The 14,558-nt window shown below is 42.2% G+C and overlaps 1 protein-coding gene across 1 annotated transcript in view; it reads left to right on the top strand.

The window, feature by feature from the left end:
* The window catches only part of Pde4b (phosphodiesterase 4B), a 421,075-nt gene that overhangs the window by 291,468 nt on the left and 115,049 nt on the right, over window positions 1-14,558 (top strand). Inside the window, exon 3 of the mRNA XM_051188250.1 lies at window positions 9,572-9,766. Within this exon, the coding sequence (XP_051044207.1) occupies window positions 9,572-9,766 (195 nt within the window). The remainder of the gene's footprint in view (window positions 1-9,571; window positions 9,767-14,558) is intronic.

Genomic DNA, 14,558 nt, shown 5'->3' on the forward strand with positions numbered 1-14,558 from the left:
GGGTGAAATCCAGGGCTTACCATGAAATAGCATGCTTGTCGGCAAGTTTTGCATGAACCCTTTGAACTTCAGTCTCCTCATCTCTTAGAATCAGTTTCCTGAAGGCTCCATAGAACATTCAGCAATTAAGAACATTTGCTGCTCTTGCCCAAGACCTGGGATTTCTTGCTAGCACTCACTTTGGGCAGCTGACAACTATCTGTAACTCTAGTTCCAGCTCTCTGTGGCTTCTATAAATACGTGCAGGAAATACATTTTCAACTTTTTCAAAGAAACATACTTGTTTTCAAAGGTTCTTTCTTTCCTTACAGCGATCAGGGTCATGAAATGGGTGATAGATACACTGATTGCTCAGCTCCTAGTGTGGCACACTGAATGTGTGTGGCGTCTTTGGGAAAAAGAAGTATGGCATTTCTGCATAGACAGCCTAAGAAAGAAGAAGCCACTTCAGGATATCATTTTTCCACTTTATCTCATGTCTTTTCTCACTGTTTCTTCCTCCCAAAGCACATATTTCAAATCCAAATGTCAGGCTGTCTGCAGGTGCAGAGCTCAAGACTGATAACATTTGGGGCCAGATGTTAACTGACAAAAACACTATTAACAGCTATGCAGACCAGAGGCTGAGGCATTGATTTCCAATTTCATGATTATTATTTGAGTTTCTCTCTCTTTCTCTCTCTTTCCTTCCCTCTCTCTCTCTCTCTCTCTCTCTCTCTCTCTCTCTCTCTCTCTCTCTCTGTGTGTGTGTGTGTGTGTGTATGTGTGTGTGTAAAAGGTATTCTATGTTCTTGAGGAGCACAGTCCTCTGGGGACAGATGAGTAGGAAACAGTCACTAAGAACAAATGCAATGAAATGATAGACACAAATAAATAACAAGATACCAATACAGGTATAGCAGTAAGGGCAATAAGGAGTGGTAAAGTTCAGAGAAGAGGAAAGGTATGAGAGAAATTAACTGAGCAGCTTAACAATTGCTAAGATCTAAATAAACCTAACCACCATCCAACCCAATTCTTTATTTAAAATGGGTGTAAAATTGGAGAGATTTCAGGATCTAATGACACACTGTCACTCTCCCTGCCCTATCTCAGTTCCGAGAGTACCATCTGAGGAAAGTGGATGGTGCCTCTGTGGGAAGGAATACAGGACTCTTAACCGTGTAGGGTAGACCTGCTAACCACAATATTGAGCTTTATTTTCTTCATTGTATTTGTCATTATCTACAAATACCATGTTTGATTATGATTATCTGTCGCTAGTTTTTTCTCTCATGGACCTTTTTCTATATTTGTTATAATAGCAGGCCGAGAACTATGCATTGTCTTAGAGTGGATGCTAATAAGTATTTATTGACTTACCATCACCATTAGTACAAATCCACACTTGAAAACCAATCTTTTTTCTATCACCAAAATGTCCATGAGATGTCTCATCTTAGAAGCATCTCGGAGGTCTTTTCCCTCGAAGATCTATTTCAGGTTGAAGTGTGGGATTAGAGTACACTGTTTCAGTTTATTCCCTACAGAATGGGCTCTAGAAACCAGATCCCCAGGGTCATAGCCCTTCAGCATTCCAACACTCTCTCTGATAAACTCTATCTGGGACTGTTGCCAACAAATGTAATTTCCAAACCCCCAGGGAAGAAAAACACCGTGATGGGAAGCTGCTTCCTACACACAGATGAACTGACGGTCATAACTTCCCTCATGGTCTCTGGAAAGAGAGTCCTAAAGTTTAGCAGTGGATTATCAAGACAGAATTGCAAGTCTATTGTCACCAAGCCCAGAGAAATCCTACTTCTGGCTACGGCATGAACCCATCATGCTGTCTGTAATTTTGTGCAGTTAAAGTCTTTCATTTGGAAAGCCACTGGTTGGTTCTAGACTGATGGGTCACTGTTATTGTGAGTAGAGTGATGTATCCCTATCTAGCTTACCCTCTACATGACCAGATAACACTTTGAAATACTGGTCAGGAAATAGGTAAATGGTTATTTTTATAAAGTGTTTGACAAGTGTTTGAAGATGTTAGTCTAAGTATAAATGGGGGATTTTTTTCTAATAGAACATTATTGAGGTAATATTTTTCATGAATGACCTCTGTAACACGATAAATAAAAGACCCAGGGACTGATATTAGGGGTTCAAGCTTCAAGCTGAAGATCAGAAAAGCAAAGCAGCCATGCCTGTAGATCTTACTTCTACCCAGCAGAAATGACAATACTGTCTCCACAAATCTCAGAGGCAAAAAGGCTCTTAATTCCTGTCTCCTCCTCCTTCTATTCTTTTCTCCATCCAGCCATATCTTCCTCTCTCCACCTCCCTAGTGTTGAGATTAAAGGTGTGTGATCCCAAGGGCTGAGATGACCTTTGTGTGAGTGTTTCTTTTAGGACTGGAGTCAGTGTAGCCTTAAACTAAACAGAGATCCATCTAGCTCTTAATCCTGAGTCCTGGGATTAAAGGTGTGTACCATCACCTCCAGATCTCTATAGCTTGAGGCTGGCTTTGCTTTCTGAATCCACAGGCAAGTTTTAATAAGTCATAAATAATATATCACCACACCTCCCTTCATGTAGGTAACCTATATAAATAATATAGACACTAACACTCCTAGGATGGAGTTCTTAGGATACTGCTGGGAAGATAGAGAGGAAAGTTAACATTAGAGGATTAGAGCAGCTCCACACAAGTTCTCCACTGTGATCTTTGAATACCAAATGTTTCCAAATGGATCTGGCTTGTCAGATGAGAGATGTCAATTGTGAAATTCTTGCATTCATGCAACAACCCTGTATGTATGTGCTCTGGTTTGAGAGACAACTCTAAGCTCTAGGGATACAGAAATGAATTAAGGCATAAATCTTGCTTCAAGGAGGTTAGGTTTGGAGGAAGAGAGGCTGAGGAAGTCAGTCCAACATGACAAATTCTGAGTCAAGAATGGATTATGGAGGAAAGGCCCTTGGGCATAGTTTATATAACATAGTAACAAAAAGAGGTCATGCTTAAGATTCTTTAAATGAAGTTTTATACTTTAGAGCCTTCATTCTTTCCCTCCTTCAAATAGGTCAAAAAGAAACAGCCTAGCAAAGTGTGGGGATCAGATGGTACAAATGATGCCCAGTGAGTCGTTTTATAAAAGGCAGGAAAGGAAAAGACAGAGCTCCCCAGGGCAGTGTGCAGCTCTGCTGACCCAGGAGTTTAAACCTTTTTTGTAGAGTTTGTCTTTTTAGTGGAGGTATTTGTTAGAGTCAGTCAAAGAAACTCAGCCAGAGAACAGTTGGGTAGAAAAAAAAAAGCTCTCACTGATTCAGAAACGGCTGTTCCTAGGCTGTTGCTTTCTGACTCTTATTTCATTAGAAATCAGGCTTGTGCAGGTAATTGGCAGTCAGGAAAGCACCACCCTGGGGACAATTGCAAGGGTATTCTGTGACCTCCCAGTTCAGCTTGAATTCCTGGTTTAATCAAAGGCTTCATGCACACCTTGTGCATCCATTCTTCATCCCCGAGTTTTTCTTCTGGTCACAGGAAGTAGACACCTCTCCCTTCAAGCCCTGCTTAAATTGGAGGCCAGGAAGCCCTGAGAAACAATGGTGCCTTCTGCCACCTGCTGGCTCCTTCCTATCACCAGCCCAGAGCTGGCTTTGCAGATATTCCAAGGAACGGAGGGAGCCACAGACCGAGGTATGGGGCAGATGATGGTCTCTGCTTTTGTCAAAAACAGACATGAGAAGAGGGTGGTTGGGGCTGGGAGAAGCTGTCCCAGAAGCTGCTATAAAGGAGGTGTCTCCATTTCTGACATCTGAGATAGAGGTGGGATTCTCTGCTGGCTTGTTTCAAGGAAAACACAATTGAGTTTCTTTTAGATTTTATTTTACATCATTACCTCATAAAGATGATTAAATAAAGTCATGTCCTTTGTAGGTCCATTTGAAGGAAACAACATAAATTGGTACTGATGATGACTGGGGTGAGCATGGTGGAGTAAGACGGAGAAAGAAACAAGAAAGAAACAGGTAGAAACTAGAAACATTCATTGGTTCAGGCAACCTTTTTTTTTTTTTTTTTTTTAATCTGTTGTTTACAAGATTCAGATCTAAATGTCTGGAACACAAAACCAGATAATATTTTCTATGTTGAATATGACAATCTGCTAAGAAGCAGCTAAATAAATGGAGAATTAATTAAACAGAAGTGTGCAAGTAGTTTCATGAAGTAGCCAACACAGTGTTCCCATGTGTTTTGAGGATGCAATCAAGTATAGCTGTAAAATAGTTGGGTAAAAATCTATCTAGCAAACATGTACAGATTTTATTTGTTTTTTTTTTCCATGCCTTAAAGAATAGATTGTACTAACTGTGCATCTGAAATTTGCATTGCATTTTATATTATAAGTAACTCCAAAATAATTGGAGTTACAAAAGAGGAAGCATGAAGATTATATATCAATCTAAGACATTTCCTATAAGGGCTCTGAGTACCATCATCTGTGAATTTTGGCATAGGGTGGGGGTGTCCTGGAATTGATCTCTTGGCAATATGGAGATAGCATACTGGGAGGGAGTGCAAACGAGGGGTAGGCATCTACATTAGTTTGGGACAGCAGTGCCAGAGAAGATTTACTGGAAAATGTGATTATAGAAGAAAGCCTTGTACTGGAGAAGGCATGGGAAAGTGATTCCGGGTACGGGGACTTCACTTCTTGTTCATAGCCTCTCCTGCCACCACTCCCTGAGGAGCTGAGATCTCCCACTACAAAGCGGAAAAGGGCATCAGGTGTTAGACAATTAACCATTGGTTAATTCTAGGGAAGCCAGCAGGACCAGGAGAACCAGACTCAACCAACAGAGTGGCTGCACACCAAGTGAGGGAGATGGCTGAACAATTGGAGTAGGTCTTTTATCCTGGAAGAAAGGTGTGCTTACAACTGTTCCAGTCCACATGCTGGATATGGGCAACCACTTCTATTCCAGCATATGGCCTACTCACATAGGCAGAAATCTGTGAGTGGCATCCTCTGAATTTACCTGAAGTGTCAACATAACTTTGTGAATAATAGATGTTCAAGTATCTGCAACCTTAACTACACCAAATACAAGTACTTCTTAGAATCACAAATATAGTAACCAAATGTAAGAGAGTTGTTTTGAAAATTGTGCTTTCTGCTAGAGGAACAATGAAATACATGGAAAGTGGAGATTCAAGAAACTGCAGTAAATAGTAAAACCTTATAAACTGAATATTCAAATCAGTATGAAAAATGTTCGGATGGGGGCTGGGAAGACAGCTCAGTTAGTAAAATACTTGCCATAGGAGAAGGACCCAGGTTTGGAGCCTCAGAGACCATGTAAAATCTGGACAAAAGAGCATCTGCCTGTAACTACAGTGCTAGAGCAGAGGAGGGATGGAGGAAGGCAGAGCCTGGAGCTCACCATCCAGAACCAGGTCAGTGAGTCCCCAGGTTAGTAAGGAGGGGAAGCTGAGAATGACATCTAACATTAATCTCTGCTTTCAACACACATGTGCCGAGAGATACACCACCCTGCCCTGACACACATACCAGCCACCCACAATCACCCCATATATACAACACACACACACACACACACACACACACACACACACACACACACACACACACACACCAGGGTGGGAAACTACTAAACTGCTAGCAATGACACTTTTTCTTTTGACCATGTTTTAAAGAGCTTTCTTACACTATTTATGTAATGGTTTTTTAATCTGAAAAAAAACCTGAAAATGAAATGTGTATCCTGATCAAGGCAGAGACAGAAAATGCCCTAAATAAATGATGATCCTGTTTACGTATTCGTTTCTGGCTTTGTAGGGTCACTTTTCATCCTAATTGCATTTCAGTGTGTGTGGTATATTCATTTCACTTGGTAAGACTGCCTTCAGTCTCCCCTCTTGGCTAGTGATCTGTGGGACTTATTGTGATGTCTGCCCACTAATTTTGCTGGGACTGGGGCCGGTGTCTGGTTAGTGATTCACGTTTGTTCCGAAGCTGTACATCTGCTCTGGTTGCTTTGAAACAGTGCCCCGGGGAATATAAAAAGGCCATTTGTCTCACTGAGACTCTTTCTTTGCAACAGAGACCTCCTCCCAGGCTTCTTCTGAATTCCAGCAAGCTCTCTTTTGAGTTTAGACAAGGTAAAGAAAAAAGGAAAAGAAAACCAAAGAGGAAAGAGTTTGTACAGGGAGGAACCTAGCTCCAGCTCCCCTGGCAGATGTGCTTAGTGAGTTCAATGGAGCATCCTCAGACCCTCACTTTTATGCTAGTGTTTTGGGGATTTGACCTCTGCCCAGCACAGATGCCAATAGTGGAAAAGAAGATAGATGCACCCTGATAGAAACCTCATGGTAAATGTTCCAAGAGTGGGTGGGCATACTAGTTAGCACGATGCTGGTGCAAGTCCAGCCAGCAGTGAGAGTCATAATAGTGGTACTATATGAGCACTGACCACAATGCTCAAGCTAGATACTGCCTGGCATCCCAAATACTAACCCTTTTGTCTTGCCCAGACTGGAACTTCTAGGACAGTGGCTGGGTATCAACTGTAAAAAGTATTCTGTTAGCTTGGTATCAAAAGGCTATGAAGATGTTCACCAGATGAATAACAATACAACTGCATACTGAATTAAAAAGTTCCCTTCACTCATAGCTTTTGGGTGATGTCTGCTTCACCTTCTAAGAACTTGTCCTCTTTGTCATTAAGAAGGGTTCAGAGGGCTGGAGAGATAGCTCAGTAGTTAGGCGCTCTAGCTACTCTTCAGAAGTTTCCAGCATCAACAAGATAGTTTGCAACCATCTGTAACTTCATTCTCAAGGGATCATACATTCTCTTCTGGCCTCCAAGGACACTAGGCACGTATGTAGTGCTAGACATATGAATAGGCAAACACCCATACATATAAAAAATAAATATATCTTTTTTCAAAGATTTCAGAGACAGTATCGGGACATACAGGTTCTATGGGATTGGGGGGGGGAACAAAGAATCCTTTTCCACAAAGTATCTGTTTAGTTTCTCAACAGTTAGCAGAATTGTCCAATAAGGCAAGTTTGCAGTGTGCTTCTTTATGTTTTCACTTGCTACAAAATATGAGCCAGGCAGACTGACAAGAAAGCAAGTACAAGGGACTATGCACCTGCCCACAGCCCTGGGAAGTTGCCCATCTCAGACCACAGAGCTTCTGAGAAGGTCCACCTGTGGATTCTTGTGGGTCTGGTGCATATTAGTCACTACAGCACCTGTTCTGCCCTTCACCTAGGGATTCTCTCATGTTCCTTGCCCTCAGAGCTTAATTGGGGTCTGAAAGCAGCTTTGGTCAGCAGTCTCTACGGTGGCACCACGGTCCTGCATTCTGTCATTTCTCCTACTGTCTCAAGTAAAGCTACAGATTCAAGACAATCTACTTACTCCTTTCTGTTTATTCAGGATGGCACTTTGTGTCCCCTGAGGACCATTCAAGGATGGTCACAGAACTACTCTTACATACCAACTACAACTTTGGTTAGAAAAGACACAGCACTCCATTATCCAGCATGCCATTCTGGAACTGAGGAAGAGAGATGCCTGAAAAGTCTGAGGCTGTAAAGAAATGGAATGAGGAAATGTGGCTTCCAGTGTTCCAGGCAACTAGGGTACCTGTCCCTCCTCTGTGGTTTTTGTGTGGTTTTAATTGCCCATCATCAAAAATGATTCAAAAATAGGGAATGGAAAAGTCTAGAAATAATTCATGAGTTTTGAATAAATTTCATTACAATATTTCTTCTTTCAAAAATTCTTTTGTGTGGTATCAGTATGTATGTGTTCATGTAAACACATGTGTACACATGCTTATGCAGAACAGAGGTCCATTTTAGATGTCTTCCATAATAACTTTCCACCATATTTTTTGGCACAGGCTCCATCAGCAAACCTGGGGCTCACTGATGTACACAGACTAGCTGGCCAGAGAGCATTCAGGATTCCACACCTCTACTTCCACACTGTCAGGGTTACAGGTGTGCCTATGCACCTGGTTTTCCACATATGTTCCGAAGCTGCAGAATCAGGTCTCTGTTTCCACAGAAAGAGTTTTATTGGCAGAGCAATGTCCCCATGTCTGCAGTACAGTTTTAGAATCATCTCTGTGTTAGTATGTGTGAATCTCTTACCATTGCTGATTTACAAACTTTTAACATCAGTCTGCCTGCATAGAAGAAAACACAGTATGTGCAGATCTGGCTGCCATCTGTTCCTTCAGACATCTGCTGAGGGTCTCAGGGTGTGTCCCCTCCAGCTGAATGACTACTTGGAAACCAGTAATCTAGCAAGTTTCCTTAAACAGGATAAGGATTTTTTTTCCTTTGTCTTGTTTACCTTCACTGTAATGAAATTGGATTATACAACTTACGTAACTTGCAGGGGTGTTAGGATTAAATGAAATAATATATCAGAGAGCACCTTGTAAATTTAAGAAATAGAAGCAAAAAGAGAAAAAACAACAACAACCCAAAGTAGATTAGGATTAGTGAGGGGATTGTAGCAGCTGGGTAAACATAATGGGAGCTGACTCTTGGGGTTGAGTTGGATGAAAGATCATCCCCAGCCCCACATCCCACGCCTCTTTCACAATCTTTCTGCAAAGCTTCAACGGGGGGGGGGGGGGGGATTGGCAGTGATTGAGTGAAACTGGGGGAGGTGGTTACTGTCCATTTGAAGCTGTGTATGTAGAAGGAACACATCTGGAATGGTTAATGCACATGTGGGAAGGGCACGTTACTCCAGGGTAATAGCAGGATGGGGCAGAAACAAGGAACGAAATCCGCACAGCTCCTATTTGTGTTCAAGATTAGAGATTTTAAAATGACACTGGTCCTGAGGGCACCTTCCTGAGTAAGGGACAGAATCTCCCTGGCACTCTTCTGCAAGAGTCAATGGTGGTATTCTTCTCCAGAGGCCTGACTTGGTAGCCTAGGACAGTAATTTGGTGTTATCAGATTAATTAAATCGTTTATGTGGCTAATTTACATATGAATATTAAATATCAGGCAGGGCCTCTAATCAGACAGCGAGTGTTTTCAGGATAACACTTTGTTCCCAAAACATTCAGAAATATGCAAATTGTAGGTTTAATGAGGCTGATATTTATGTGAGGAAGAACTCATCCAGCTAGGAAGATTCATTCCCGTGATATCTTCGTCTGGCACCTAGAGTTGTGCTAGATGCCCCCCTCTGGAGCTGTTCATCATCAACAAGCTATTTTTATTTTCCTGCATCTCATTCTGAATCTGTCACAGTTGGTCATGCTGCTGAGAGGTCATGAGCTTTGCCCTTTGACCCAAATTTTAGGTTACTATTTATTAACAGTGAACCTGGGTAATGAGTTTGTGAAATTTGGCTTCCTCTGGACAAAACTGAGAAGTTCATTAGACTAAAACTGTCTGTGAAGCTTTGCCATGTGAGCCTGGCCCGCAGGGCCGGCTGCCTGTAAATTCTCCACGTATATGAACTGTCCTCTGCAGTTCTCAAGTGACCACGCTTTCCCTGCTTTCTCTTTAAGCTTTGATGTGGAAAATGGCCCTTCCCCAGGTCGGAGCCCGCTGGACCCTCAGGCCAGCTCTTCCTCCGGGCTTGTACTCCATGCTACCTTTCCTGGGCACAGCCAACGCAGAGAGTCCTTCCTCTACCGATCTGACAGCGACTATGACTTGTCACCCAAAGCGATGTCAAGGAACTCATCACTTCCAAGCGAGCAGTAAGTAGAGCCCTTTCTGTTCCTGTCTGGGTTCCAGCCTCATCCTTAACCCTATACTGCAGCCATGGCAGCAGCTGTTGCCAACCCAAGGAAAGAAGGAGAAAAAACTGAAAAAGGAACAAAGACACCCATCTTCAAGATTTGCAGAATTTTAACTGGGGTCCCCAGGGTGTAAAAAGAAAACAAGTCAAATCACCACAAACACAGCATTCAGTTTCATCTGTTATCTGAAAACTTGCACTGGGTTAATTTCCTGAATAGCTGAATCATTCGTGGGATGAAAACACATTTTCCAAATTGTGCTTGAATATGCGGGTGTATGAGGCCTCGGGCCAGAACAAAAATGATGGTTGGTTACCTGCATTCTCACTTGCTAGACTGAGCTGAGTGGCATCTGGCTAAGGCGTCATCCAGCCATATGCCTGTGTCCCTTCTCTGAGATTTTACTATCATACTTACCCTTCATGAGGCACAGAACAGCCCAAGCACAGATGATATTGTTATTTTGTTGATGCTAATTGCAGATAACTGTGTTTTTAATTTAAAGAATTACAACTGGTTTGTATTGCCTGTTTATTAAATTTTTGAACCCAGATAAAATTGGTTGATGAAACCCATGACTAAGAAAGTTTCTGGGCACACATGATTTGTTTTGACCATTGTATGTTGTAAAAATATCAGAAACTCCTTGAAATTTCCATCTGGAAAAGTCCACTGGGTTCTTGTCCTCTGTTAAAAAGGAACCCCAAAAAAGATTCACCTTCTTGTGAAGGGGAAAAGGATGCTTTAAGTTGGCAATAGGCAAATACTCTGCCAGCAACCTTCAGTGCAAGTGTTCTAGCCTGGGGACCGGAGAACGGACTCAATTGTGAACAGCACTTGCTGTTCTTGCAGAGGACTCAGGTTTGGTTCCTGGTACACACAGTGGCTCACAGTTACCTGCAACTCTTGTTCCAGGGGACCCAACACCCACTCCTGGCCTCCGTGGGCATCAGGCATGTGTATGGTGTGCATATATGCATTCAGGCAAACACACACATGCATACAAGAAAGCAAAAGTAAATAAATCTGTTTTAAAGGTAGTGTATGGTCCTAAGAATTTCCAATCATGAGTGGTCCAGAGTTCACATTTTGTACTCATTTGGAAAATATTTTCTGATGTCCCTATGTACTGTGTAGTGTGATAGGCTGTGGGGATTTTTTTTTTTAATGAGTGAAACCGTGTGAGGAATATCACAGATGGGTTAAAACAAGAACCCATTCCTCAATAGTCTGTGTCCTCTCAAGGAGACCACACTAATTGGCAATGATAGGAGGCACACACACATGCACACTGAACTCCACAGCACAGGAGGGAGCTCACACTAGATGAGCATGTGCTGAGGGCCAGGTTCCTTTACACATGCTATCTGGTTGCCTAACGTCCAAACCCTAGACACTGCCAAGCCTAGGTAGTCTGGATTTTATCATGGGAAAGCAAAGGAAACACAGCGAGCTCAAAGTAAGCACAGATCCATTCCCATGCCGTTTCACAAACAAATGGCTAGCTTTGGAATATATGCATTTCCTCAATTAATTCTCACTCTACTAAACTCATTCCAACCCTCACAGTGCATCTCCAGGTCACTCAGCCTTTACAGAACAGGCTAATTCAAGTCCAGGTTAAATTCCACTTTTTCCTTGTGCAGGTTTTAAACGTGAAGATAATTTGAAACTTACAAGCCAGCCCAGCCTCCAGCTGAAGAAGCTGCAGCTCTGTGTCTATCTTCCTGTCACTGGTTCTCCCTCTTTGTCATTTCTCTGACCAGCACAGTCCCCCAAGTTTATAAGTTTACCTGTACCGTGTTGCCACCTTCAGTTCTAGACGAGCAGGGATGTGTGAAAATCATCTATCATCACCCTTCCTTTTTACTTGTTTTATTGCTATTAGTCTCTCTCATCCCCCTGTCTGGTGTGTGTGTGTATGTGTGTGTGTGTGGTGTGTGTGGTGTGTGTGATGTGTGTGTGGTGTGTGTGGTGTGTGTGTGGTGTATGTGGTGTGTGTGTGGTTTGTGTGTGTGCATGGGTGGTGAATGTGTGTCTGGTAAATGTGTGTGTGATGTGTGTGTGTTGCGTATGTGTGGTGTGTGGTGTGTGGTTTATGTGTGGCTTGTGTGTGTGTGTGTTTGTGTGTGTATGGTGTGGAGGTATATGTGGTGTGTGTGTGTGCGGTGTATGTGGCGTGTGGTGAGTGTGTGTGTGTGTAGTGTGGTGTGTGTGTGTGGTGTGTCTGGTGTGTGTGTGCGGTGTATGTGGCGTGTGGTGAGTGTGTGTGTGTAGTGTGGTGTGTGTGTGGTGTGTCTGGTGTGTGTGTGTGGTGTGTCTGGTGTGTGTGTGTGTTTGTGTGTGTGTGTATGTGTGTGTGGTGTGGAGGGTATGTGTGTGTGGTGTATGTGTGGTGTGTGTGTGTGTGTGTGTGGTTTGTGTGTATGGTGTTTGTATGGTGTGTGTGTGTGTGTGTGGTTTGTGTGTGATTTGTATGTATGTTGTGTGTGTGGTTATATGTGTGTGTTACATGCACATGAGTATGTGGATGGTGATGTAGAGGCCAGAGCAGGATGTCAGTAGTTTTCCTTTACTTTTTTTTTCTGTGCCTTTTTGTCTTGAGGCAGTGTCCCTCACCAAACTGAAAGGTTACAGTTGGGAACTAGGTTTGCTGGCTAGTGAGCTTTTGGGATCTGCCTGTCTCTACCCACCAAACCCTGTGTCATAGTCACACTCAACCATGCCTGGTTTTTTATGTTGATGCTAAAGAGTTAAATGTTGTTTATCCTCCTTTGCAGGAAAAGCACCCTTCTCATTGAGCAAACTCCGGTTTTAAAGATAAAGATTACTATAATGGAGAGCATATCCCCATGATGAAGATAAGCCCTTCCCAGGGAAGTGTAGATGATAACAGAACCAGTAACCTCTCCTTATTCAGAATACATTAAGATCTTCTTGCTGCATGAGGGCAAAGGGTTTTGTTTTGAGAATATTTAAACATAACTGTAAAGTCTTTTGTGTTTGCTGGTTAAGGATTTTATACTTCTTCATATGAGAAGCCATGGAATTTAAATAATGTCCAGTTTCTTCTGGAGCCACATTGGAAAATTCAGTTTCATACTGGTGTTCACATCTAAACTAAAGTGATGCTCTTTAAAAAAAAAAGGGGGGGGGAGCGCCCCTTTTTGGGTATCTGTTTTTACAAATATATTTTCTTTTATCTAATTCCACTGTAACCTTTATTTTAATTTTTAAACTATTTTTATTTTATGTATATGGGCATTTGTCTAGATGGATATCTGTGTACCACATGTGTTTAGTGTCAGCAAAGGCCAGAAGAGAGTATTGGATTCCCTGGGAATGAGCCATCACGTGGGTGTTAGGGATAAAACCAGGGCCCTTTGGAAGAGCAACCAGTGCTCTTAACCACTGAGCCATCACTGCATCCTTGTGATGTGAGGCTCTTTAGAGCCCTTTCTCCTGATTATCGCTGTGCAGGAAGAACTGAACTCAATACAGGAACAGTAGCCCCTCTCCACATTCCACTGCTCCTGTCTCTGCATAAGAGACCTCTCCATGGCAACTCAGGCACCTTGATGCACATCTAGGATGGCTCAGAGTAGCCCTTTCTCAGGAAGCACAGATCAGTCATGAATTCAGATTCAGACAAAAGCAGAAAGCTTCATATAATCCTGCTGTACTAAATCCTTCCTAGCACTAAGAAAATGCTGGCTTTGAAGTATTTTTTTTCGTGAATTATTCCAGTAGAATAAATGGAAATTGCTTCCAGGTTAAGCAAGAGTGAGTTAATGGGTTAAAAAAAATGTAAGTGGGTTATTTTAAATGGCTTCAACTTTTAGTAATAAAGAATAGATCACAATGAATCTTTCTAGTAAAAGAAGTCAAAGTCCTCTCCAGGTCTCCAAAGGCAAGATCAGCTGTGCTTCTGGATGTGGCAACTTCTTGGTCTCTCCTCAGTTCCTGGGCTACAGTCATTTCTAAACTAATGCTTCACATACTATGGTACAGTTTTCTCAATGGGAACCCAAACTACTGGAAATTAGTAGGAGCAGTTTTCTTTCAATGAATGAATAAATAAATAAATAAATAAATGGCAGATATTGCTCTACACAAAGAGTTTCAAGAGCCCACTTGCTAAACCTCAGGGAAGGAGGCATCATATTTTTTTCTCAATTAGGCATCCCATCTGCAAAATTCCAGAGAGGTTTAAAAGACAGCATGTGCAAAGGCCTATGTGTGTTCTTGAGAGAATTGTCAAGGGAAATTAGACCTAAAAACCAAATGGAAAGCACAAATAATAGACCGCTTAAATTTATTGATGGACTACCAAAATGTACAGTGTGGTATCTAAGATGCAAGTTAGACTCCCAGCTGTTTCATTTGCTTTCCATGGCTGTTAAGACACGGGATGTCTCTTATGGCCTAAATTATCTGTAAGCAAAAACAGACATTGATGAAGTATTTCCTATGAGCCATGTGCTAAAGTACTTTACGTATGTGTCCATTAATTTAGTCTCTGTGCCCTCGGTGTGGTAGGAGCTATAGTTTTTTCAGTTAAAGATGAAGGCATGGGGCCTGCAATAAAAAACCAGGCTCACACCCAAGGAGTCCAGATGGAAATAAGCCAGTGCAAAGTCTAGGATGTAAACTAAGCAAGGCCCAAAATAAGGATATTAATCTCTAATTTGCCTGCCTTTCTAGCTATTAATATGCACAGCATTCGATCTTTCTCTCAGTGAATCTTTAC

This window comes from Phodopus roborovskii, unplaced genomic scaffold (assembly GCF_943737965.1).
Source record: "Phodopus roborovskii unplaced genomic scaffold, PHOROB, whole genome shotgun sequence".
In the NCBI taxonomy this organism is placed as follows: domain Eukaryota; kingdom Metazoa; phylum Chordata; class Mammalia; order Rodentia; family Cricetidae; genus Phodopus; species Phodopus roborovskii.